Source organism: Prionailurus bengalensis, chromosome A1 (genome assembly GCF_016509475.1).
Source record: "Prionailurus bengalensis isolate Pbe53 chromosome A1, Fcat_Pben_1.1_paternal_pri, whole genome shotgun sequence".
NCBI lineage: Eukaryota > Metazoa > Chordata > Mammalia > Carnivora > Felidae > Prionailurus > Prionailurus bengalensis.
This window is the reverse complement of record NC_057343.1, coordinates 170,816,376-170,841,685: the sequence shown is the minus strand read 5'-3', so window position 1 is coordinate 170,841,685 and position 25,310 is coordinate 170,816,376. Positions and strand designations below refer to the sequence as shown.

Here is a 25,310-nt window from a genome sequence, read left to right as displayed (position 1 = left end):
CTCTGTTAGGTGCAGTTACTCCCTAAGGGGTAGGTGGGTGAGCAGGGTATTGAATCTGGAAAAATAACCTTCCAATGTGGCTTCCTTCATTAGCTCTCCAGCGTTAAGATGCACAGCTTTGAAAGATCCATAATCATACCTGTCTGACCTGCTTCACAGAGTTATTGTGAGATGAGAGGGTGCAAATTGGTCTGCATATTAAAAGTGCTCTAAAAATTAGAAGTTCCTGAGAAGTGAAAATTATTCATATTCTCTATTATTGACAAGTATCCAGTGATTTCCTCTTGAAAAGACTTTACTCAAATTAGAACTAGATGAGTAACATTCTGTGGTAAATGGTGGCAAATCAGTGAAAGCATCTTCCTGTTTTTATTCCAATGTGTATTCTAAACTGTCAGTGGGTAAGTAATCCCACAAAAAATCAAATACTGAAGGGTTCTTGTCTAGTTTTATGCCTTTCTCATCTTGCCCCAATACCGTGTCTGTCACAAATCAACGTAATCCTGCAGCCTTTCATTCTCTGACAGGATCCTGGGGAGACTGGAGAAACCCCCATACGCTTCTCCAGAAGACAGCAGGATGGTTTAGATAAATGTGTTTTGAGAACGATACTAGTTTTCTGGGCCTGCTGTAGAAATGACCACAAACTGGGTAACTTAACACAACAGAAACCTATTCTTTCACCGTCGTGGATGCCAGAAGTCTGAAATCGAGGCACCAACAGGCCCACACTCCCTCTGCAGATCTAGTGGAGAACCCTTTGTAGCCAGCTTTTGGTAATGGTTGGCATATTTTGACTTACAGCCACATCATTCCAGTCTCTGCCTCTGGGGTCATGTGGCCTCCTTTTCACTGTGTTTTCCAGTCTGTCTCTTATAAGGGTACTTGTCATTAGATTTAGGGCTCACCCAGATAATCCGGGGTGATCTCACTATCTCTGCAAAGGCCCCTTCCCCAAATGAGGTAACATTTGCAGGTTCCTGGAATAAGGACACAGACATCTCTCTTTAGGAGCCACTTTGGACCGACTTCAAATGCCTTGGATCATAAGAGGAGGTGAACACAAAGCAAGCCCAGAACAGGCAGTGTTATATCAGCTTGAGACCCAACAGGCCACAGCTCATATTAGCCACATGGAAGTTCATTTTCAAATCATGCACATGAAGTTCTGACATTTTGCTGTTCCTAAAATATTCGTATAGCTTCTCTCAGACTCAAACTTGACTGAGGTTGAATTCAACGACTTACATTTAATTATCTTCTTCTGGCTCCCACTCCAAATCTTCATACTCTAAATAGGAAAGAGTCAAGACAGGATCACCAAACTAACACGTTTCTTATTTCAAACCACCATGTTGCATCACAGAACAAGACAACGTCCCAATATCAACCTTCCCATCAAATCCTCTTTGTATAAGGCGATAGCTCAGACACTTCTCACAAGGGCAGTCTGTATTTTACTAAACAGTCCTTTCCCTCAATCTTTCAGAGCAAAGCTACACCAGGACTGATTTCAACTATAGAAGGCCAAAGATTGGATTTCTTGAGATCTAAAATGACCCAGCTCTGTTAGTCCTTCAGTGGAAGAATCTCCTGTTCCACAGGCACCTGCACTGATCTGAAGCCCATACTGTGTAGGAGTTTTGGATGTTCCTTCATAGGGTAAAACTCAATGGTTTTCACATAATCTTTTCAGGATTTTTCATATTACTCTTTAACTTGAGGCTTCTACCTCTCCAGAGAAAACGTCAGGCTTAGGTTGTTTCAGGGGAAGGAAACACTGGTGTTCACAAAAAGAAAACAAAAATAGGTCTTTGCATCAAACATATAGTACTATTTCCATCCCCAAACTTCTAACTACTCAAAGGTGCCATAACCAAAACATAGAGAAATAAGACTTCAAAAGGCAACTTGCCAAGGGCTGTGAGAGTTGCCATGGAGAACCAGTGAAATAGCTTCCTGAAAACCAAAAAAAGTGTTTAGGACACCTTCTAATTTGGAAACTTGGCAATGTGGCTTTCATTAGTAGATCAGAAAAAAGATTTCTTAGGAGGCAGAGTGATCGTTCCAAGGTCCCAGGCCACTTTTCGACAGAGGTCGGACTAGAATCCAGAGTTCCAGGTTCCCAGTCTACTGCTCTTTCTTCTACTGCTGCCGCACTTTCCATGCTCTTTTATAACTAAAATACTCCCTGGAGTGACAACTCTCAGGATTCCACATCAGGTGGACTCTACAGTCAGATAGACAAGAGGGCTATTATTTCTCTAAAGGACCATTAGTAAATATTGTTCAGCTTTGGGGGTCATATGGTCTGTGTCACAACTCCTCAACTCTGCCTCTGTAGTCATACAGCAGCCATAGAAAGTACGTAAACAAACAGAGTCACTATTTTCTAATAAAACTTTATTGACAAAAACATGCAGTAGGCTAGCTTTGGCCTGCAGACTGTAGTTCTCAGACCCCTAGATAGACCACGGTTGGAGTTCACTTTCATTAACACTCACTTTCCCATTCTGTAAAATGGGTATAATAATAGCATAGCTGTATAGGTTGGTTGTAAGGATTAAATGATATAAGTATGTCATGTGTTCACAGTGCCTGGCACATAACGCTCGATAAATGTTGGCAATTATTGAATAGGGGCGCCTGGGTGGCGCAGTCGGTTAAGCGTCCGACTTCAGCCAGGTCACGATCTCGCGGTCCTGGAGTTCGAGCCCCGCGTCAGGCTCTGGGCTGATGGCTCAGAGCCTGGAGCCTGTTTCCGATTCTGTGTCTCCCTCTCTCTCTGCCCCTCCCCCGTTCATGCTCTGTCTCTCTCTGTCCCAAAAATAAATAAACATGGAAAAAACAAAATTAAAAAAAAAATGTTGGCAATTATTATTATTATTTTTTTTGTTATTGTATTACCACTGCTTTACTTTTTGCCATACCTTCCAAAAAAGGAAGAGAAACAAAGGAATCAACATTTAGTGCTGCTTTCTTCTTCCCTGGCTTCCAGAAAAGCCAAAATGTGCCCACTGCCATGAGCCCCTCACTGCTTTATGAACATTACTGGGTAGCTGATTGTGACAATCACACAGATGGTAACATCACACTCTGAGCTCCCAGGCCTCTGTATGCCTGAGACAGACAGTTTGTCTTCTACTTGGAACCCTGGCAAGTTCTGAACTCCTACAGCCTCCTGGCTCCCTGACACCAGGTGCTCGAATAGGTAGTTTCTTTTTAAATATTGAACAGCTCTCACTTTCATTGTTAATTTCTAGAGATTTTAATGAAGCCAGGTGCATAGTTTCAAAGACCAGTCGTTTTCACTGGTGCCACCCTGCCCCTTGCATTTCCTTCTAATTTGAAATTTTGTACCCCACAGAGCTCCATTTTCCTTGTTAGGAAATGGACAGTTAGGACAGTTTCCTTGTCCTTGTTAAAGCTACAGGAACTTGTTAAAGCTACTGGGGTTTGGACTTTGTTGAAACCCTGCTGGTCTCTCCTCATGCAAATAGGGTGGGATTCAGGATAAGGTGGGCTATTCTTTCACCTTATGCAGTTTTTCACTGAATTACAAAACCTCATTATTATTACATTTCAATGACACAGGCCCAAGAGATTGCATTATGACAAGGATCTACTAAACTTTAAAATATTAAACCCTTTTAAAGTTGAAAGTATTTAATAATGTGTCTCATCAATTCTTTAACCTCCTATCTAGGTGACAAATATTCCTGAATTTATGGTTGACAAATTAAACCCAGGAGATAGTCCTGGAGTAGACTGAGTGTGGACTAATGCAATGCCTTGTAAAATTGTTCTGTCCAAGCTTGGAAAAGGCACTACTATTGCACTGGAAGTCTTCACCATGTGGTCACTACAGATCTCTAGAGTTAAGAGGTTCATAATAAGAAATATATAATTCATAACTGACTTAATCCAGTATCAAGTGGCTCAATAAAAGAACCACAGATTCAGAAATATAGGTGTCCCTTTCTTCACAGTTTTGGCAATTATGTGAAGTTACATTAAAATTTCCTGATAATGACACACCTTCTTCCTGCCTTTCATATTCTTAAATGTGCCTACAGATCAATAGTCATGTGCACACTGCCATATATCCATTTTCTTTGGTCAAGTCCAAAGCCTAGATACAGATTATGGAGAATCTTTAGATTCAGCAAAAATACTTCCAGCCTAACTTCCAGTGATTCCCCTTCACAAAACTTCCACCAGATTTGAGATGTCTTGTTTTGGTGCTGTTGGTTTCATGCCATCTCCTCTTCCACACCTAGTTGGTGATATACTTATATCCTTCCAGGCTCAGCTCAGATCCTCCCACCTCCCTGCCTTCCCTCCTCCGGAAGAAGCCAAGTCTCCTTCCCCTGTACTCCAAATATCCATCATCTGTGCAGCCAGCATTAATGTGGCTCTCTTGCTCCCTGATCGTGTGGCATCTTGACTCCAGACAGGACTTCTCTCCTTTACTAGACCATAGGGCAGGATTATTAAAATCCTCTTCCCTCAGAGCCTGGCATTGGTACCCTGCCCAAATGACAACTTCAGTTAATGTTTATTGAGAGCTCAGTGCAAAATCTAAAACCGATTACCTTCAGACTCTATTAAGGGGAGCTCCATAAATTCAATGAGGATGAATTTGTAGATTTTACCTGAGAAAACAGATTCTAACTTCAAAGTAATCTTATTAACTGCACTTAAAAAAATCCATTTAGCAAGACAGAGGAATGAGTCAAATTGTTTTTCATGAGAACTCACTTCCATACAGCTGGCCCAAAATGATTTCAATCCTGCGTGTGGCAAGGAAATCCATTCCAAGAAAGGCAAGTGCTGTGATCTTCTGCTCCAGAGGGGAGTTTCGGACCTAAACAAAGGCCTCACCACAACTTGAGATCATGTTTTGAAAGCCAACCAATGAAGGCTCCATTTGGTTTAGTGGAATGTTTTATATACCCAGACCCTAGGGACACATCTTGCTTGCTAGCATTGCTATTTAGATTTGGGACCAGAAAATGAGCCCCAAGGCTAAGCCTGTGAATAAAAAAATTGGAAAGCTATATGAAGCATACGAGCCAAGAACACTAGGCTCCATCAAAGCCCTTAAAATATGCCCTTTTAAATAGCACTATTCCAATTTCCCTCCTTTGCCTATTGGGAGATTCAGAAATTCACTTACAGTCCTTCAATGATATGCACATATTTGGAAAAAAATATTAAAATATTTCAAGTGTTAGCTGATGTACTTCAAAGAAGCTAGTGCCCCTGACTCATTGCTCCCACCCCAGCCCCTTGGTCCTTTTCTCCTCTGCCTCCAGATTTTGTTTGACATTTGGAAGGTTCATCTTGCTACACAGGAGCCGGCCCCAATCCCACATTTGAAGTGAATGAAACACTGACTGTATGTGCCAAAGGAACTCTGCAATCTTTAGGCATGTTGCTAGTACACACATCCTGAATTCACTTTGCATTTTTTAAAACCCTTCTTCTCACCTTACAATTAAAAAACAATCTCTACACAATATAACTAGACACAGTTTTATTAAACATGTTGAGCAAAATATGCAAGGTGGTGATAGCAGTAGGGACAAAGAGGCTGTGTTCTGAGGAACTGACTACCATTGAGCCTTAGTTGCTCAAGTACAAGTGCACCCATTTGGGAAAGTATCTAAACAAGAAAGCGTGGTGCTGGGGCAGCAGTGAGAAGCATCAGTTTACATGTTTTTAGCTCTTTATAACAAAACAGTAAACTCCAAATGGTTTAAATAGTAAAGTGACATTATTTCACATAACAAGAAGGTTGGAGGGGGTTCATTCAGCTGCTCAACATCATCAGGGACCCAGGATCTACTCATTTTTTACTTGGTCATCTAGTTGACTTTTGTCCTCAGCCTTGTTGCTATAGGCTTGCAAAATGGCTGCATCAGCTCCAGCATCAACACTGACATCAATACTGCCTTTAAACATTGCCCTCTAAAGGCAATGCTCTCTCCTTCTGAAGAGAGAGGAGGCCTCTGCCAGGAGTCCCCAGTTGGCTTCCCATGATAGTTCATTGGTCAAAATTGTGTCACATACCAATTCCTAAATTCATTATCCAGCCTGGAGAAGAAAATTATCATGACTAACTTAGAGCAAGAGCAATTCACCTCCTGAAGCTCATGAGTATCTGATTATGAATAAAATCCGGGTTTTATTAGCAAGGAAGGCAGAGGGGCAATGGCTGGTTGTTAAGTAACTATAATATCTTCCCTAAGGAGGCCACATCCTTTAGAGAGATTAGGAATGCAGCTTGAAACGGCTGTACCTTAATTTCTGGTAATAGGACCTTCCTGAAGGTTTTTGAGCAGGAAACTGACATGAACAGATGAAGATGTAAGGAGCTGTTGAAAAACTGTAATTCTGAAAATTACAATTTTTATTTCACAACGTTTCCCGGAGGTAAACGTATCTTTATTTATTGAACAAATATTTTCTGAGCCCCTGCTGTTCTGTGGATGCAGTGCTGAAGAAATGCTGCGGCTCTTGCCCTCAGGAGAGCTTATGATCCAGTGAGGAAGGCAAACTAAAATCTCAAGTTTGCCTCTATGAAGAAAAGAAGTGGTGTCATAACAATACTCAGTGAGGGCGTGCAGGCGGGACTGATATAAGTTGGCCGGTCAAGGAAGATCCTTGAGAAGAGGATGCTTGAAGCAAACCAGAATAATAAGGTGCCTGCCAGGGGAAGATTTGAGAGCAACTTTGAAGCAGAAGGGACGAGTGCAAAAAGCCTCCAAGAGGAATAATCTTGGCATGTGAGACACCCGTAAGACACCTAGACAACAGTTAGGAGGTGTGGCAGAAGATAAGGCTGAGTGGGGTCAGGAGAGGACTTCTTAAATGCCTCCCCGCTTCCCAAAGTTGAGATGAAGTAGGATAGGGACCAAGCCAGGCAGGGCTTCTAGGCCATGGTGAAAGTTTATATGTTATTCCAAGTAGTAACAGGAAACACAAATTTCAACAGGGAAGAAGTTTTTCCAATTTTACTTTTTGGCTTCTGTGTGAAATAAAAGAGACGTAAGGGGCAGGACCGGAAGTAGACAGAGCTGTTATAAGGCAAAGGCAGAATCCATGTACATGGAGATGGCTTGGAATTGGGTGGCGGTGGGACAAGCGGACAGGTTTTACGGGGTGCTTCCTAGACATTGTAGGGTATAGGAGTTACGGTCAAGAGCTATTTAGAAATGTTCGATAAGAGCATAGAGAAATTACTTCCTGAGGAATGTTCTGGGCCAATGCTTTAGTGTGTATGTGAATCCTCTAGGGATCTTTTTAAAGTGCAGATTGTGACTTAGCAGGTCTGGGGTGGGGCCTGAAATTCTGTATTCCTTTTCTTTCTTTTTTTTTTTTTTTTTACTTTTAAAATGTTTACTTTCGAGAGAGAGAGAGGCAGAGCATGAGTGGGGAAGGGCCAGAGAGAGAGGGAGACACAGAATCTGAAGCAGAATATGTTATTCTCCAGCAGGCTTGAGTCTCCCAGCTGTCAGCACAGAGCTGGACTTGGGACTCAAACTCAAGAACTTTGAGATCATGACTTGAGCAGAAGCTGGACACTTAGCTGACTGAACCACCCAAGTGCCCCCTGAGATTCTGCATTTCTAACAGAAACTTCTAACGGAAGTTTCCAGGTGATGCCACTGCTTCTAGTCTGAGGACACTAGCAGCAGGATTCTAGCACAATGTGGCCTTAACTTATTTCGTTGTTTTTCCTACTGCTATCTTCTACATACCATGTTCACCACACCGTGCTAAAAACAGTGGCTACATGTTGCTATTTACATTTAATTAAACTAAAATAAGATGCTCAGTTTCTTAGTTGCACTACCACATTTCAAATATTCAAAAGCCACACGGGGCTAGTGGCTGTTATATTGGACAGAGCATTTATAAAGAACTTGCCATTATTAAAGAAAGTTTTATTGGATGGCGCTGCTCCAGACAGAAGAAACTATGTCTAGTTCTCTTTGCTTGCTGTTACCATCTTTCCTCATTCTGGTCTTTTTATGGGGACACGCACATTGTCTCTGTTAAAATCAAATGCATCTTTTAAGAACTATCTCAAGTCTACTTCTTCTATGGAACCTTCCTAGAACTGAAATTAGGTGTGATGCTTCCTTTAAATCTGTATGGTTTTTTTCTGCCATGTATTTCTACTGTATTTTGTCTGCCTAGTATTTCAAGTATCTCACTCTTTTCTCTGGTTGTAGAATCCCATCTTCTCTGGGTGTATGGCAGTGGGGTGGGGCAGGTTGGCAGCCAGAGCGGGTGTCGGGGGGAGTGTCTATTTCTCACCCATGTGATTCCATGTGATTCCTTTGACCCTAATTCTGCCCTCACCACAGTCATTAGCATATGAGCCGAATGACAGCAAATGACATCAATGCCAGGACATTTGCTGGAAAATTAGATAAAGGTGCTCTCTTTACAGTGGGGCCACTCAGCTGCATCTTTGCGTCAGCTGCCAGCCATTTTGCCCCCAAATGTGCAGCCCTTGCCCCAAAAGGAGAATGACTGAGAGAAAAGCAAAACCAGGAGATAAAGACAGATCCTGGGTGACATCATCTCATACTTAGCTATGGCTGTATTTGGAGTGCTTTCCATCTATTCTGGACCATCAGTTACTGGGGACAATAAATTTTGTTTTTGCTTAAGCTGGTCTACACTGAGGGGAGTCTTGTCTGTTACAACCTCTCTTCAGGCATCTGTGCTCCGCTTTGACATACAGCAGCAACATGGGCCTTGCTCACCCTCCTCCACAACCCTTCGAGCTACCGCTCAACCACTCAGTAATAAGTTTCCTAAGAACTTAATAAGTTCCCTAAGGTGTGTGAGCATAGACCTACCTAAATTAAGATTTTCTTTACCACTTTTAATACTCAAATTATTTTGACATGTTGATAATCAAATATTATGGAGCCAAAGAATCTTCATTATCTGCTGATGAAATTTTACTGATATTAATATTTAAGTTTTTACAGTTTGGCACATACATATTACAAATTGATTAACCTCTTTACTAACGTCACCCAAAACAAGTCCAAATCCCCCAGTTAGCATGTATCATGTGCCTGGCTGACCATACGAACTTCCCGTATATTTATCCTTCACCTTCTCCCACCTCCTGGATTTGAAGGGACTCCCTGAAAGCTACTACACTGGGTGCTGATTGGGGCCAGCAGGCTGGCAGACTGCCTCCAGATGTCACTCTTGCAACCCACTTTACCTTCCGGATCAGCTCACAAGGAACTTCTTAGCTTATGTGTTGTCTTACTCTCCTCATTTTTATCTTGCAACATATGGAATCTGACCAGCACCTGCCCCTCCAATTGGCTCAGAAGGCTCCACAGGTACCATGTTGTTGAGAAGGCTCTTAGACTCCACGCTCAGAGGTGACCCCTGACCCAGACTTGAAACTCACTACCACCCCTCTCTGCCACTTGCTCTCTAAAACTATCTTTTCTAACTGGAATTGGGCTGAAGATAGAGTGATTCATTCTTAAAGAAACAAAGAACAGATAGATCCTCACTGCTCCATCCTTCCCCTCAAAATGTATTCATACAGGTTGCTTACAAAATAAGACTGAAGAACCACTCTAGAGGACCATGTACATGGTAAGATTTATCTTTTATTAGAGATCTTATATTACATATTCCCAAAAAGATATAAAATCTTCCAAGAGAAAAATATCAAAACCTATTTGATTCCAAGGTAAGCAACATAATCAAAATGAAAGCAGAGACTTTCTTCCAGACAAAGGAATGTAAAAACATTTCGGCACAAGTACAACAAAGACATGGGCAGGTAATTACAACGATTCACCACACGTTTTATAGCATTTTATTTTAATCAGTATTTGAAGAAAACAAGGATGCGGAGTTCTCAAACATGGCAGGTATAAGTTCAAGTTAAAATTAAAAAAAAAAAAAAACCTCATAGAAAGGAAGGAACTACTTGACCAACGGAACACTGTGATAACCAATGTAATAAAACTGATGCAAACAAATATGCCACTGAGATCACAACCGAAGTGTGTGGTTTTTAGTGGGTGCTGGAGACACTGAATTATTTAATCAGTTCTTGACCACAACCCAAAGCAAAAGCATCCTCTGTTCATATCCCTGATGATTTATTCTAAAAATAAAAAGCAGAACCTTGCTGGTTTAAAGAGAATTTCTGCTTTACCTGTGAACGGCTGGTGGTAACACACACTGAAGGCCTGCCTGATGTGGGAGAGACCCATCTTACCCAACCAGGGGTGGCAAAACCACCGTTATTGCATCAAGATTTTTTATGTCAACTGATCAGAATTTCCAGAACGATTAAGCACACCCACTTAACCACAGAACACAGTGAACTCCCAAAGAAGGTTGTACATTTGAGATGCAACGCAAACACTGATCTTGTTCCTGGGATTTGCTTCCAACAATCCTAACATTGGCAGATGTCCACAAAAAGGAAGTGGTGTTTTTGTTTTCTTTTAGTTGTTTATCCCCCAAAGTGAGGAAGGAAACATACAGTACACGTTTATTGCATGAAATTACTCCCTTGTAATATCTTTATCAACACTAGTATTGTTTCCTTAGTTATTAAAGGCGAAAAAAGTTTATGAATTTCACATAACTTAACAATAATCTTAGGAGCTGCATCTTGGTTAAAAAAAAAAAAATCCAGATGATAATCGGACTACCTGGCGAAACAGAAATTAGGTTTTAACTTCTCTATAACGACGTTGGGATGGCAGGAGGTGAAAGGAAGTTTAAAGTCAGATAATTATTAGGTAACACAAAGAGAGTTTTCAAAAGTGTATGTACTCAAAGAATCCTTTCTATCTTAAAATCAAATACGCTAAATGTTGCTAGTGTGGCTTTTATTTTAATGTCACGTTAGCAATGATCCCAAAATAAATTTTATCAAAAGTATTGTAATGGCACATGGGCTTGGAACTTCACTTTGAGGTTAGCATGTACACAAATTTGGAATTCACTGAACAAACATGTTCTTTAATAAGATAAATCATGATGAGCTACATATAAGTGGGTTTCAAAACAGGGTCCCTTTTAAAGCATTCTCTCTTCCATAGGGTTACCTCCTGTGAAATGGAAACCGCGTATGGATTTTGCAGGTTACAAAATCCTTGCTTCGAGCTGCAGTCTTCTTGGCAGCAGCATATTTTAATAAACAGTATTTTTCTTGTTTTCTGACATCTCAGTACATTCAAATAGTCAAGATGTTTAGAATAACATCACCACAAATTTAATGAAACAGATCAGAATGTGGCCAGCATCGTCAGTCAGGCAAAAATGATACACTTTATGTGTCAAAGGAAGTACCCACCTTCTCCCCCGCCCCCTCCACCTTCCCCCCTTCCCCTAACAGGAATATGGACACCAAAGGATTTAACAAGACTTATAAAAAAATAAGGCACATTTATTTTGATATGGTTATTTTTAAAATAGAAAACCCCTCTCAGAACATCTGTATTCAAATGAGCTGTGTAAAAAGACACCTTGTGGTACCTAAAATAGGTTATGGTACCTATGGAATTGCTTCTTCTATTTTAGTGACAATGGAATAAATTGCACCTATCCCACATTGTCAAGTAATGAAAATATGCCTCTTTTCTACTACTGAATGATTCAAAATCTGGTATTTCTGGAAATACTTACAAAGGGTGAGAAGGGAGGGGTTAAGTGGTACGTTAGAAAAAGGTATGAAGATCAACTCTGTATACGTATCATAAGGGTTGATGGATTGCACTTTGCCACATATTTCAATACACGAAAATTTTCTAATGTGTATGAATGATTGCAACCGTTTTGGCCATTAGCTATTACTCACCAGTTTTTTGTTCCATTTTGGTGAAAATGGGCATTGTTGTAAAACTAATGAAGGATTGGCAACATGAATACTTATAGCAACCTCTTCACAACCCCCAACACAGATATAATTAGTTAGCATTTAACCTGAGATACAATCTGTTGAGAGGCTGTTTTAGACATTTCTTCATTTGTTGTTGCATCAATTCATACTGATGGTGGTGGTTCATGGATGGAACTTAAAAAAAAAAACATTGGCTATAGCATGGCTTTCTTGTTTTTCTTTCTGTACTGGTAAAAAAAAAAAATAGTAATAATCACAGAATTCATGTTCTCACAGTAGCCAGAAGCTAAAATAATGTGCTTCCTTATTGCACGTCAAACCAAGAAGTGTATAAAAGACAATGCTTCCCAATCCAAATTTGAAAGCCAGGTTCATCTCAACTGGATTCGGAATGTGCTGATTTCCATGGGACTCAAACTGATCTCACTTATATTTCGGGCATCTGGAGGTGAATGCATCAAGGATAACGAGGAAGGTATAAGACTTGAGACCGTGAACATGTTAAAAAGCTTCTGTACCAAAATCTAGAAAGTAAATGATAAAAAAAAAGTTGCACAGTTAGGTCTACTTTGAAGAAAGATTAGTAGCTCAACTGTATATTCAGTGGAAAACAGTATGAGAGTGAAATTGCATTTAAAGATTCCTTTTAATGATTAAAAGGGGAACGGGAAGGAGATTCAATACTCCTGTGCATGTTTGGACACACAGACCATCCCAGAAGCGAGGAGAGGGCAGTTCGTTCTCCAGTCCTCTTCTATATTTCTTGAGAATTTATCATGTGCAGGGGGCACTTTTTCAATAAAAGAAAAAAAAAAAACATCTATGGGCCAGCAAGCTTTAAAAACATCTGTATCCTCTTTTACTCAACACTTAACACCTAACAGCGTGGTTCTTCCTGTTCCAAAAGAGCTGAGAGAAAGGACACAGGCCCACTACAAGGGACGTGCATCAGGTCAGTAAGTCCCATTTTCAGGGTGGGAAGACTGCTGGGAAAGTGCTACCCTCACCCCAAGCAGGTTATCCTAATAGGTATCTCCGGATGGTAAATCCCCTTAAGACTTGATGTCTTAATGTGTAAATACAAATGCTCTCACCAAATATACTTATGTCATCAGTAATAAGGTAAAGTATAAACATAATGAAAAAAAAAATCAGTGCTTTCTTCACACCAACTCCATATAGGGCATGGTACAAGAAATGGAGAAGCTTATCTGCTTAAGTGGATTTTAACCCCCTACCATATTTTCTTTTCTTTTCAGATCCTACGCACATCCTAATTTGTAGGGTTGAAACTGAATCACTTGAGTCTGATCTGCAGGGTACCTGTGAGGTTTCGGAGAAGAGCTGGGTGAGCTGAGCTGCCCTCTGGGGCAGACCTGCCTGTGTGCTAGGACCTGTTCAAATGTCTTCTTTGAGCACAGCCTGATCAGAGCCAGAGGCAGAACTCAGGAGGTTCATTTCCTTGCAAGGAGGCTTGATGGAACTATCAGCAACAACAGCTTTTTAAAAAAAAAACTAAAAAATGAGCAGCCAGCAAGTCAGCCTGGGGACCTGTTTGGCCTGCCCAGTACAGACCCACATGCAAATCTGGCTTAATCAGGAGATCTAGACCTGCATTTTCCCCTGGGGAAACTACTGACTGGAGCTAAGTAAGGCTGCTTCAGGGCAGTGGTTAAACTACCCGAATGGCCACAATGTCACTGCTTTCTGCTGCTTCCCTCCTGATACTCCACCCTGCTTTAGTTATTATAAAACGTGCCTTGGCCCTCTAAGACTTCACTGAAATAGATCCTACATGAGTATGTCTGAGAGAAGAGGAAATATGGTGGGGGGGGGGGGTGCGCTGCAGGGAAGAAGATGCTTTACTTGTTAGCGACGGAAGGCTTAAGAATGGATTAGAGTGTCATCTCCAAACATAAATGTGTTCCAGCCATGCATGTTGATGTTGACAAGGAGAAGAGACTGAAGGTTGGGAAAGTGCTGTCTTAAGATAGAAAGACTTGAGTTAATTATAGCAGCTGAGGGGAACGAGTCAGTGAAGAGGCGAGGTACATCTCACTGTCAAGGATTTCAAAGCGCACTAACTCAACAAGCAAAAGTAACTTTTTAGCTCACCTTTCCCTGGGTGGTGGAACAAAGCAGCCCTGTGTCTCTGCTCGAGAAGCGGCAGTCAAACCCCTTCCTGTGGAGGATCAAGGCTGCCTCATCAGAATGCTTGCCGTCCACCTGCAAATGAGGAGAGGGCCAACATGCCCCAGTGACATTGAGGCAAATACTGACACCACTGTATACTCCACTGGCTTGAAGTCAGCGCCCCCAAAACCACAAAAGCTTGATTTAGTGGGTAAGCTACGGAAATTCGTTTCCCTTCAGGTCCCATGTTCACTGTGCCTTTCCACCTGCTACACCCCCTCTACCTTCCCCACAAGGAGTCAAGAGACATTATGTTTTCAGTCTTCTTGTTAAGCCACCTCACGTTTTGGTTTCCTCCATAGTTCCTGAGGACTTGGGTATCCCTTTCGTCCACATGTTACTGTTTCATATAAGTTTCTTCAAATAAAGCATTTAATTTTTATTTACTTAGTTTTAACATAAACGTTGGTTGAATCATGTGTACCTGAATTTAGTCCTTATCTGGCCAATGAATGATGTATCATCCACCTCAGAACTGAAACACACTTTTTTATTGAATGCTAATTTTTGCTAATTGCATTAACATTTTTAATCTTTAATGCATTGGTTCATTATTTTTATATAAAAGACATTTAAATTGAATTAGTTATGCTTATCACTTGCTAGGCCAACCACATTTATTAGCTTGATGTACCATTTAAATTCACACTACAGAAGCTATTCTTCTTGTGCAGGCCAAGAGAAAAATACTAAATATGACAAGTCAGCTACAGGGATCAAGATACACTTTCTTGCAATAAAATGTCTTGCATCCATTTAAGTAAGGATGCCACGAGTGCTCTGAATATTTTAAGTTATGATTTTCTTAATAAATTTTACATTTCTTAAAGGGAGAAGATGCTTATATAATAAGCAAAATAAATTAAAAAATCCTTGGAAGAATTAAGAAGTGTTCGGCTACTCAAAGGAGTGGAGTATGTTGAGCACCGACCCCATGATGAAAATGATCCCCTTTACAAGTCTGTGGCCACAGATATGAATATGCCCATGTTCTTAATCATCCTCACTAGGGGATACAATTTTTAACTGTGCCATAGAGACATCTTTTCTGAAGAGCTGCCAGCGTTCTCACCACTGATTTGACTTTAATGTGCCTGAACAATTTAAAGCTGTCCTCACCTCAGATTCTTGGCTGGAATAACCTATTTTATGACATTTCACACTGTTATTTTGCAGTGGTACTGCTAAGATTTTGTTTGAAGGGAGACAAAAAAGTCATTTAAGGAATTCTGAGTCATCACGGGACGAACATGATAATCATAGCAAGTTTAAATCATATGATAAAGATTCCTAATACAATTTCAAAAAATTTCACCGAGTTCCAAAATAGCAGGAAAACAGCACAGTCAGAAAATACTTCATTTATCATATACATAAGGTCTGCAGAAGAATAACAAAGAGAATTCTCTCCTGTGCCAATTGTACAGCCTTGGAATATCACTTATCACCTAAGCATCAGTTTCCTTATCTGTAAAATGGAGCTAATACATATCTACCTTCTTCATTGACTCATGGTACATATTAAGCCACTGAAAATACTATGTATGGTGGCTTAGCTTTTAAGACAGAATGTGTTGGTGCAGAAGCTGTAGAAAGTGGGTCAGAACCTGGGGTGGGAGTCAGACAGCTTGAGATCTAGATCCTAGCTCTGCAATTTACTAGCTGCTTTTAGCAAAACCCCATTTTCTTTTACCATAAAATGGAGATGAAATGAAATTCAACTGTTTAACGGGGACTCAGCTCAGTGTCTGTAGCATAGGAAGCCCTCAGTACATTTTAGCTATTATTATTTCTATCAATACAATCAAATAATTATTGGTGATTATTTTAATAATAGCTACAAATTAAACGATAACTCTCATTTAACTTCTTATTCATAAATTTTCTTTACTGACATCATAACTCTGTAGCTTAGGAATCAGAGACCGTCCAAATTATACATAAAACAATTACGCATCAAAATCATAACGAAGTCCCAATTCAGACTCACTGATTAGATGGTTTATTGATGAGACTCTTTTTTTTTTTAAATGTTTATTTTTGAGAGGGGACAGGCAGACAGAGAAGGAGGCAGAGAAAATCCCAAGCAGGCTCCATGCTGTCAGTGCAGAGTGCAGCATGGGGCCTGAACTCATTAAACCTGAGATCATGACCTGAGCCGAAATCGAGTCGGGATGCTCAACCAACTGAGCCACCCAGGCTCCCCTGATGAGACTGTTTTAAAAGCACCTATCACTGGGGGGCCTGGGTGGCTCAGTCGGTTCAGAGTCCAACTCTTAATTTTGGCTCAGGTCATGATCCCAAAGTCGTGGAATCAAGTCCTGTTTTGGGCTCTGCACTGAGTGTAGAGCCTGCTTAATACTCTATCTCTCTTCCTGTGCCCCTCTCTCCCATTTGCACACTCTCTAAAATAAAAAGAAAAATAAAATGAAATAAAATAAAATAATAAAATGAAATAAATGCACATATCACTATAACCTAAAGCTTTGGCCATTTTAATTCACTAGATCATCCATACAAAACCATCTGACAGCAGGTTTTGCTAAAATTCCTGTAACACATTTGCCCTTGAAATAATGAATGTGTGTGTAAGGCCTTTAGCAGACTGGAAGTGACAAATAATAATAATAATAATAAGGAAGGGAAACACCATCTTTGGAATTTTACCATTAATTTTACAAGAGATTTAAATAATACAAAAGTAGAGATTAAAGTAATGAAAAGTAATTTTCATTGATGGGAAAAAAAGTTACACTTTCTCTCAAAACTAAAACTGCACCACTTTTGTTAAGGGCTAGCATACCAACTAAAATAGCAATCATCTTGTCCAAGTTTTTAAAAATTAAATATTCATGAAAGTATCAGTTTTCAAGCAAAAATACCTGAAGCAAAGCAGCAGTTTTTCAGTTTCAAAGTCTGTCTCATCATTTCATTTCCAAGAAAACTGTTTTTCAAAGTAGGGAAACTGTGAATTTAACTTGAATATGCATGCAAGAAAACAGATACCTTCACAAAAAGAGATACTGTATGCTCAAGGGGAGTAAACAGACTGAAAATACCTGCTTTTATATTCATTAATATATTGGGACTATCTGGATCTCAGGAAAAAAAGGGATGGGGGTGAAGTGAAGGAAATTTACAAATTTTCAAATTGTGCCAAGAGCTTCAAATTAAGTGTCTTCGTAAAACAGCTCAGACCACGGTTGAGGCTGACTCCCTTCAGGAAGGCTTGGGCGTTCTGCAGTCACTTGGAAAATCCACTGCAGAACTCACTTCAGGGGAAAAACTGACCTGTGGCTCTGGTCTAGGCAGGGCCTGCGAGGTTTCTCAGGCAACCGGAGGGAGTGGAGAGAAGATGGTCTGGCTTGCAGAACAAAGCCATCGAGGTTAGAAAAAGCTCAATCAGAGGCAAGGTTTGCTTTGGTCCCATCCAAGAACCAGTCATGTGTCTGGGAATACATCATTGAACCTCCAAGAACTTAGAAAACTTGGTGAGACTCGTGAAGCACCCCTTTGGGGATCAGGCACAACCACAGTGACCTTAACAGTAATTATCACTAACACTTTTTTTTTTTTAAGTTTATTTGTTTACTTTGAGAGAGTAAGAGACCGTGCAGGTGGGGAGGGGCAGAGAGAGGGAGCGAGAATCCCAACCAAGCTCTGCACTGTCAGCACAGAACCTGATGTGGGGCCTGAACCCATGAAACTATGAAATCATGACCTGAGCCACAAACCAAGAGTTGGATGCTTAACTGACTGAGCCACCCAGGCACCCCTGCAGCTAACACTTTTTGAGCACTTGTTGTGAGCAGGACCCTGTAGAGAATACTCTTCATGGATAAACTCATCTCATCTCACAAAAGCCTCTGGAATAGTTGAGGCGGTATACAAGTTTGTGTTACTACATTTAAATGCACAGGAATATCCCTATCACAAAGCATCTCCTCTTATACTCCAATAGCAATGATCACTACTTGACCCAACATTCGTCCTTCAGGAGGCTTCCCACAAATGACTGGTAGATCCTTCTAAGCATGTCCCATAATTATGGGGTAGTCACTGAAAAACAGGCAGTGTTCCTCAACATTTTAAGCACTACTGCTCCCCTTCTGTTCTCATGTAAGAGGCAGTCTAAGTTTCTGGGTGAGGATCCAGAGTCACACATGCTGGGATGTGTCTCCCAGCATATCATTTACTGGCTGTGTGACCTGGGTAAGTTACCTACCATCTTTAGGTCAGCTAGTTTCCTCTTCTGTAACAGGGGCGCAATATTGCCTACCTTCATAGAACCGTTGGGAGAGCTGAATATAGAGAAAATACTCGGCCCAACACCTGGCACATAGACAATTTCAGGTGTGTTATTAATAACTGCTCAGCTTTTTCAAAAAATACATGAGGAATACAAGTTAAAGTGATATCAAGATTTACTTTGGGAATGAACTTCAGCCTCCAATTTATACATTAAAAAAAAACCATGGGGGTGCCTGGCTCAGTCAGTTAAGCGGCCAAGTTCGGCTCAGGTCATGATCTTATCATTTGAGCCCCACGTCAGGCTCTGTGCTGACAGCTCAGAGCCTTGAGTCTGCTTCAGATTCTGTGTCTCCCTGTCTCTGTCTGCCCCTCCCCTGCTCATGCCCTGCCTCTCCCTCTATCTCAAAATAAATACACAAGAAAAAAAAGGGCCAACATTTTAATTTCACTTTTAGTAACAATTACAACTACTCATGACTGAACTATCACCATTAAGAAATTTCATTTGTCAAGCACTCAGTGCTTACTACATGCCAGATACTATTCTAAACGCTTCACAACCATTAACTCATTTAATCCTTAGAACATCTCTAAGGGTGGGTACCGTTATCATTGCCATGCTGCTAATGAGGCAAGTGGGAGAATAATGTGACTTGTGCTAAGTCACTTGGCCAGTAATAGAGGGGATACACTCCAAAAAGGTGGTTTGATTCCAAAGTGCATTTAACAGCTTCTTTCTCTTTCTTGCTTTTGCTCTAGCTATGGATTGGTGCCCACAGCTAGCTAGGAGGGAAAAGAGGAAGACTACTTTTGATGTAATATAAGAAAAGCCTAAAACCTGAAGGGGCTCACTCTTTGATTTGAAGTTAGAAAAAGGGAGTACTGGGGTGCTTGGGTGCCTAAGTCAGTTGAGCTTCTGACTTCGGCTCAGGTCATGATCTCATCGTTCATGGGAGATCAGGTCATGATCTCATGGTTCAGCCCTCCATTGGGCTCACTGCTGTCAGCCTGTCAGCACAGAGCCCACTTCAGATCCTCTGTCCCTCTCTATCCCCCCGTCCCTCTGTCTCTCTGTCCCTCCCCTGCTGTCTCTTTATCTCTCCAAAAAATAAATAAAAACAGTAAGAAAATATTATTAACAGAAAAAAAGGAGTATTTATTCAATGGTTCCAGTAGCACTAAAACCATGATTTATCAAAAGAGGTATCAGTTCAGTAAGTAAGGATTAGAAACTGTCATTTCTATCCATCCACAGCCTGCCTACCCATCATCCATCCATTCTTCCCATTATAAACAGGATTTAAGGCCATTCTGAAAATGATACATGCACATGGCACATGGCAGTCCCTCATAAGAAAAGGATGTTCTTTGATGTTCCTTTATCAAAATGGATGAGAGCTCAAAATATAGAGGTGTGCTCTTCCTGTCTCACACCAAAAGAAACTTGATTTGCTCATTAATGATGTGAGGTTCACAGATCAGTAAACTTCTGGAAACTGTAATAAACATTATGTATGTACCTTTTTTTTTTTTTTTTGTGGAAGAGAGAAAGCCATAACTTTGACTAAATTCTCCAAAAGAAATGTGTCCCCACCCTCCACAAAGAATGTCTAAGATAAATAGAGATTAAGGTATGGCTGAACACCTGGTGGGAAAATTTCTCCAACCTGCCCAGATTCCTCCAAAATGCCTACCAACACCCATCTTTCAGTGTATTCTGGCAACTGGAAAGGTTAGAAAATTGCACGCTGCATTTTCAGTGCTGAGACAGGAAATAACCAGTAGAAATTCATTTTCCAGGGCATTCATTAAAATGTCCAATAACAGTTATCCTTTTTTGATCAACAAGATAAGATGACAGAAAGAAAGGGGAAGGTGAATGACTGACTGTTCTTAGATATGTACAACAAAAGAAATTTTCTCCACAATTTTCACCTTTCCAGAAGTCAGGAAGATTAATAAAGTACTAATCAATTCTTGTAAGAAAGGCAAAATGAAGTAAAAACCTTAAACTGCTTCTTATAAGAAAAGGGGGCAGTGTAAACAAGAGAAAAATCTTATTCAGTAAGTGGTGCTGATGTGTAAATGACGAACTATTTGTAAGAAACAGTTCAGCACAAACCAAACTAAAATGCCATACAGAACAGAGTTAAATGTGGATATAAAGATAACATATCTATAAATGAATTAAATAAAAATATACCTGAACATAAAAGCAGTGGGGGAAAAAAAAACCTGAACAACGTATCTTTCGTTGTTTGCCTAAATAAACAGCTTCATCAAGTTCCTTCTGGTCCCTAGAATGCCAGCATTCTAGGCTGAACCTATCACTCCAGCCTAAAGAACGCTGACCCCTGATCTGTCACCCTTCCCCTCCCCGGCCCCTGGTGAGAGTCTCCCAGCATCCTCTCTACCAAGACTCCCTTCTCTGTTAATCAATAGGCTTTCCTGACAGCATGGTTTTCCTGTTTGGTGCATTTCAGTGATGTTCCTGTTCTCCAGTTTTCAAGCCTTTAGAGAATCTTCTTTTTAATATCTCAAGCTTTTGATAGTACAAGAAAAGGAGGTTGATAAAGAGAAGGGAGCTGGACGATGAACCTACAGAATGAGAAGGCTAACAGCTACACTCCCAGACAACATTCCCAGACAGGAGTGCGCTGGGGTGCTCAGCATGCTGGGAGGCAGGGTTTTAATAGATGTTTGCTCCTATCTTCACAACTCCAAATATATGACACATAGTTTTTTCCAAAAGCATATATCAAGTATAAAAGCAAGATATACTTTTATAAAAACATAAATTCATCTACCAAGATAGACCAATTCCTGAAAAACTGGACTTTGAGGAACAGACTTGCTGACTCTTAAATAAAAGTCAAACACTACCCTCTGAGGCCCTGTGCAGCACCCAGATTCAGCAAACCTGGATGTGGGTCCTAATTCTGATATTTACTGCTGGATAATTTTATCTTAGCTATATAATTTCTTATTTATTTATTCTGAGAGAGAGAGAGAGAGAGAGAGAGAGAGAGAGAGAGAGAGAGAACGCATGCACAAGAGACAGAATCCATGCTCTATGCAGAGCCTGATGTGGAGCTCAATCCCACGAACTGTGAGATCATGATCTGAGCTGAAATCAAGGGTCAGATGCTTAAGTGACTGATCCACCCAGGCACCCCTAATCTCTAATTCTTACTTTCCCCAATTTAGTAAATGGAGATAATAGCAAGGTCTAGACACATGAGGAGAGTTTTTAAAAATTAGTAATTCCTAAGTTCTCCACACCAGACCTACAGAGTCAGAATCTTAGAGATGGGGAAACCTGTAAAAATCTCTATTTGAAAATCTCCCTGGTACGATCTGCATACAATGACAATAACCACCTGGGTGGATTAGCACATCTCTAGACCCTACCTTGCCTCTCTCACCATTGCATGAGCCCATAATCATTTTCTCAATGAGAAGTCAAGAAGACCAAGTGAGGTGTAGAATTTAAGGAAACTTCAGACAGTGGCCTGGGGAATGGGCAAGTAGGGACATCCTCTATCACACTGCCAATGAGGAAGTTAGGCAGGCAAAAAGGTGTGACTCCATCACATCAAGGTGGTTCTCAGACCCATTTCTCATGGAAATACTGTGAAGTGGTAGGTAGGAAAATGCTTACCTTAGATACTAGACCTCTGGTCTTGCTTGGAACCCAATGGCTATGCTGACATTACTTCAATGGGAAAAATGCTGTGCTATCTCTAAAGGAACAATTCATTATCATATGCTGGGAGTTGCCAGAACACAAAAACAGGAACACAATAGAAAATGTTGAGGTCTGGCTTCTGGATTTCTTCACGGAGTCATTTTTGTCTTCTTTTAGTGTAACCATGGAATTACACTTGATACATTTTAAGCACCAAGCATTCATTGAATCAGTATCTGCATCAGGCTTCTTTCAAAGATTATTTTCCTATTATTAGAGCTTAGGGGACAGACAGCAACTCTTTAAAGAAGTGATTTTGAATGGACAAATCAATCCCCTAGGATTACTAGTATGATTTTATGTCTGTCTGTCTATCTATCTATCTATCTATCTATCTATCTATCTATCTATCTATCTATCTATCTATCTTGAGCATGAGCTGGGGAGGGACAGAGAGAAAGGGAGAGAAAGAATCCCAACCAGGCTCCACACCGTCAGCACAGAGCCTGACATGGGACTTGAACTCATGACCCATGAGATCAAGATCTGAGCTGAAATCAATAGTTGGATGCTTAACTGACTGAGCCACCCAGGCACCCCACGAGTAAGCTTTTAAACAACTGCTAGAAATAATGTGCTAAGAATCAAAGACCAACACAGGAACTGGCACCAAGTGATATGATAATGCAAAGCAGACCTAAGTACTTAGTTCTGATCATGTGCCAGCATAGTAGTTATAGTTAAACATGAGCATTTCAGTGTTTATTCTTCCTGGTCAAATTGTTAAATTGCTTTCTATTTCCTCTGCTAAAACCCTACCTTGCACCTGAGCTGGCAAGTACGGTAAGCATCATCAGGGTAATAATGTATGTTTACAAAACACTTCTGTTTTCAAAGGGCTTTCACAGCATTATTTTATCTGTTTCTCACAACAGACCTCAAGCAGGCATATCTCACATCGTTCTCATTTTATAAAGGGTAGCTGAGTCAGCACTCAGCCAGCAATCCAGGAAAGGTGGTGGTCCACCTGTCCACAGGTGAGAAGATCAAGGGAAGCTAGGTGGATACAGTGAGTGGAGGCCAGACCCTAGAAGGTCTGAATGCTCAAGGGTCTGAACCAAATGGGTAGCAATGGAATTTTTCATCTGGGAAGTGATGAGGTTTGTATGACAGGAAGATAGGCAATAAACAGGAAGAATGAAAGGAACAGGTAACCATAAAAAAGAAATGATCTGGAAAACAAGTGACAGCCCCGCACTGGAGAGGATTAAACCTTCCTCCTACTGACTGCAGTCAGCTGGAACCGCTTCCAGGAAACAATCATGGAAAGGGTCATCTGGAAACAGGCTAAGGAACAGTGGTCACCATGTGCCCCAGAAGTCCTCAGGCTTAGGTTGCTCTACCATCCTCTACCATCCATACCTAGATGTGGCAACCTGAGGCTCAGGGGCTTTGTTACCGCCCCCCCCCCCACCCCCCCCACCATTCTATCCATTCATTCCCTTTAGCACATGAACTGATAGGTAAACTCAGGAAGGCTACCATCTCTGGTGTGTCCTTTCCGTGACTTAAAAAGTAGACCCACAAGAGACTGTAGCAGAACACTAGAAAGAACACTCATTTAAGATCTGCTCAATCAGCAAATTGTTACTGAGCCCTTACTATGTGCAGGCACTCTTTTAGGCAATAAGATGCAGCAAGGAATTAAAGAAAAGGTCAGCTCACGTGGAGCTTCTATTTTCACCACATCATCTGCCTTCGGGCCTCCATACTTTCTCTTAACTCTTCCAGGACCACTCTACCCCCAGAAATCTGCACGAGTCTCTTATTCTCTAACTTCCTGCACATTTTTACTCCATTATCATCTTTTCTGCAAGGTCCTCTGCCAACCACACTCTGCAAACTTGCATCATCATCTAGAATTGCCTTTCCCTTCTCTGTTTTCCTCCTTAACATGTATTACCATCTAATACGTTATGTCTCTCTTAGTTTATCTTCTTTATTTTTCTCCTCCCACCAGAATCCACACTCCAGAAAGGCAGGGGTTATTTTCCATTTTGCTCATGATTGTATGCCTTTAGCTGTAACTGGCACATAGCAGGCCAGGCATGAAGTACATCCTGCAGGTTTGCTCTCATGATCAGACAAGCCTTTGACATACAGAGATACACACGCAGGCCTCTTGCATTCACTTGTATTCATTATTATAAGTCATATGTGTATTCCTACAGTTAGGCGTAAGTACCTTATCTTGGTCATACAATTTAAAAAGCCCTAAGTGTCCAAATTCGCAGGCATTTATCCTTACTTTACTTGGTTTGCTTTAGTTCTTTGTTCTTAAACTAAACATTTTTCTCTTCTTATGTTGTCTTCAAACATGAACACTCTCTCCTTTTCATACTCTGGCCATATATTTCCTACGGAATCCCTGAACACTTACTATTTCCAGCTAGGCATATGCCAGCTCACAATATCAAAACAGCTCTCCAAAAGATAAAGATGATGTCAAACGTCTAATTTTTTATTTATATGTAATCTCTGACTTTAAAAGTAGGCATACATGCCCATAAAAGCAGTCTGAATTAAAATTCCATATCTAATAAAACCTTCCCTGGTTCTTCCTCTAGTGTGTCTTTAGATGTCTCTGAATAGTTGGGTTTCTCAACGCAAGGTCTGAGTTGCAGTGATTTTAAGGAGAAAGATCTGAATGTACAAGGCCTCTGATACAAAAATAATTAAATGTTATGCTTCTTATTTCTCTAACTCCTCAGAACAGTGCCCAACAAGGAGAAACAAATGGAAAATACCAGTAGAGCTGATCTTAAGGCCTAGTTCTCCCACCCACAAATAAGTGACTTCAGGTCAGCTTTTGTTCTCTTATCTAGAAAAAGAAAATATTCCCTGACCTTCTCATCCACAGAACTTTTCTGGGAATAATGTAAATTAGTAGTTGAAGACTCTCTAAACTATAGATCAAGTGTCAAATGAAAGGTGTAATGATTTTGCCTAAAGGTAAAGGCCTCTTAACAGTTTCCTGACGCACAGTAAAAACTCACAGTATAGCTGACCCTTGAGTGCAGGGGGTTGGGGATGCAGATACCCCACAGGGTCAAAAATTCGCATGATTTTGACTCCCTCAAAATGTAACTACTAATAGCCTACTGTTGACTGGAAGACTTACTGACAACATAAATGGTTGATTAACACATATTTTGTATGTTATATATATTATACACTGTATTCTTATAATAAAGTAAGGTA

General features: G+C 40.6%; 1 protein-coding gene across 1 annotated transcript in view; it reads right to left on the bottom strand.

The window, feature by feature from the left end:
- Positions 1-9,642: 9,642 nt before the first annotated feature.
- MAN2A1 (mannosidase alpha class 2A member 1) overlaps positions 9,643-25,310 on the bottom strand; it is a 167,154-nt gene continuing 151,486 nt past the window's right edge. Inside the window, exons 21-22 of the mRNA XM_043595195.1 lie at positions 14,033-14,143; positions 9,643-12,441 (exon numbers count right to left, since the gene is read on the bottom strand). Of these exons, the coding sequence (XP_043451130.1) occupies positions 12,289-12,441; positions 14,033-14,143 (264 nt within the window). The 3' untranslated portion in view covers positions 9,643-12,288. The remainder of the gene's footprint in view (positions 12,442-14,032; positions 14,144-25,310) is intronic.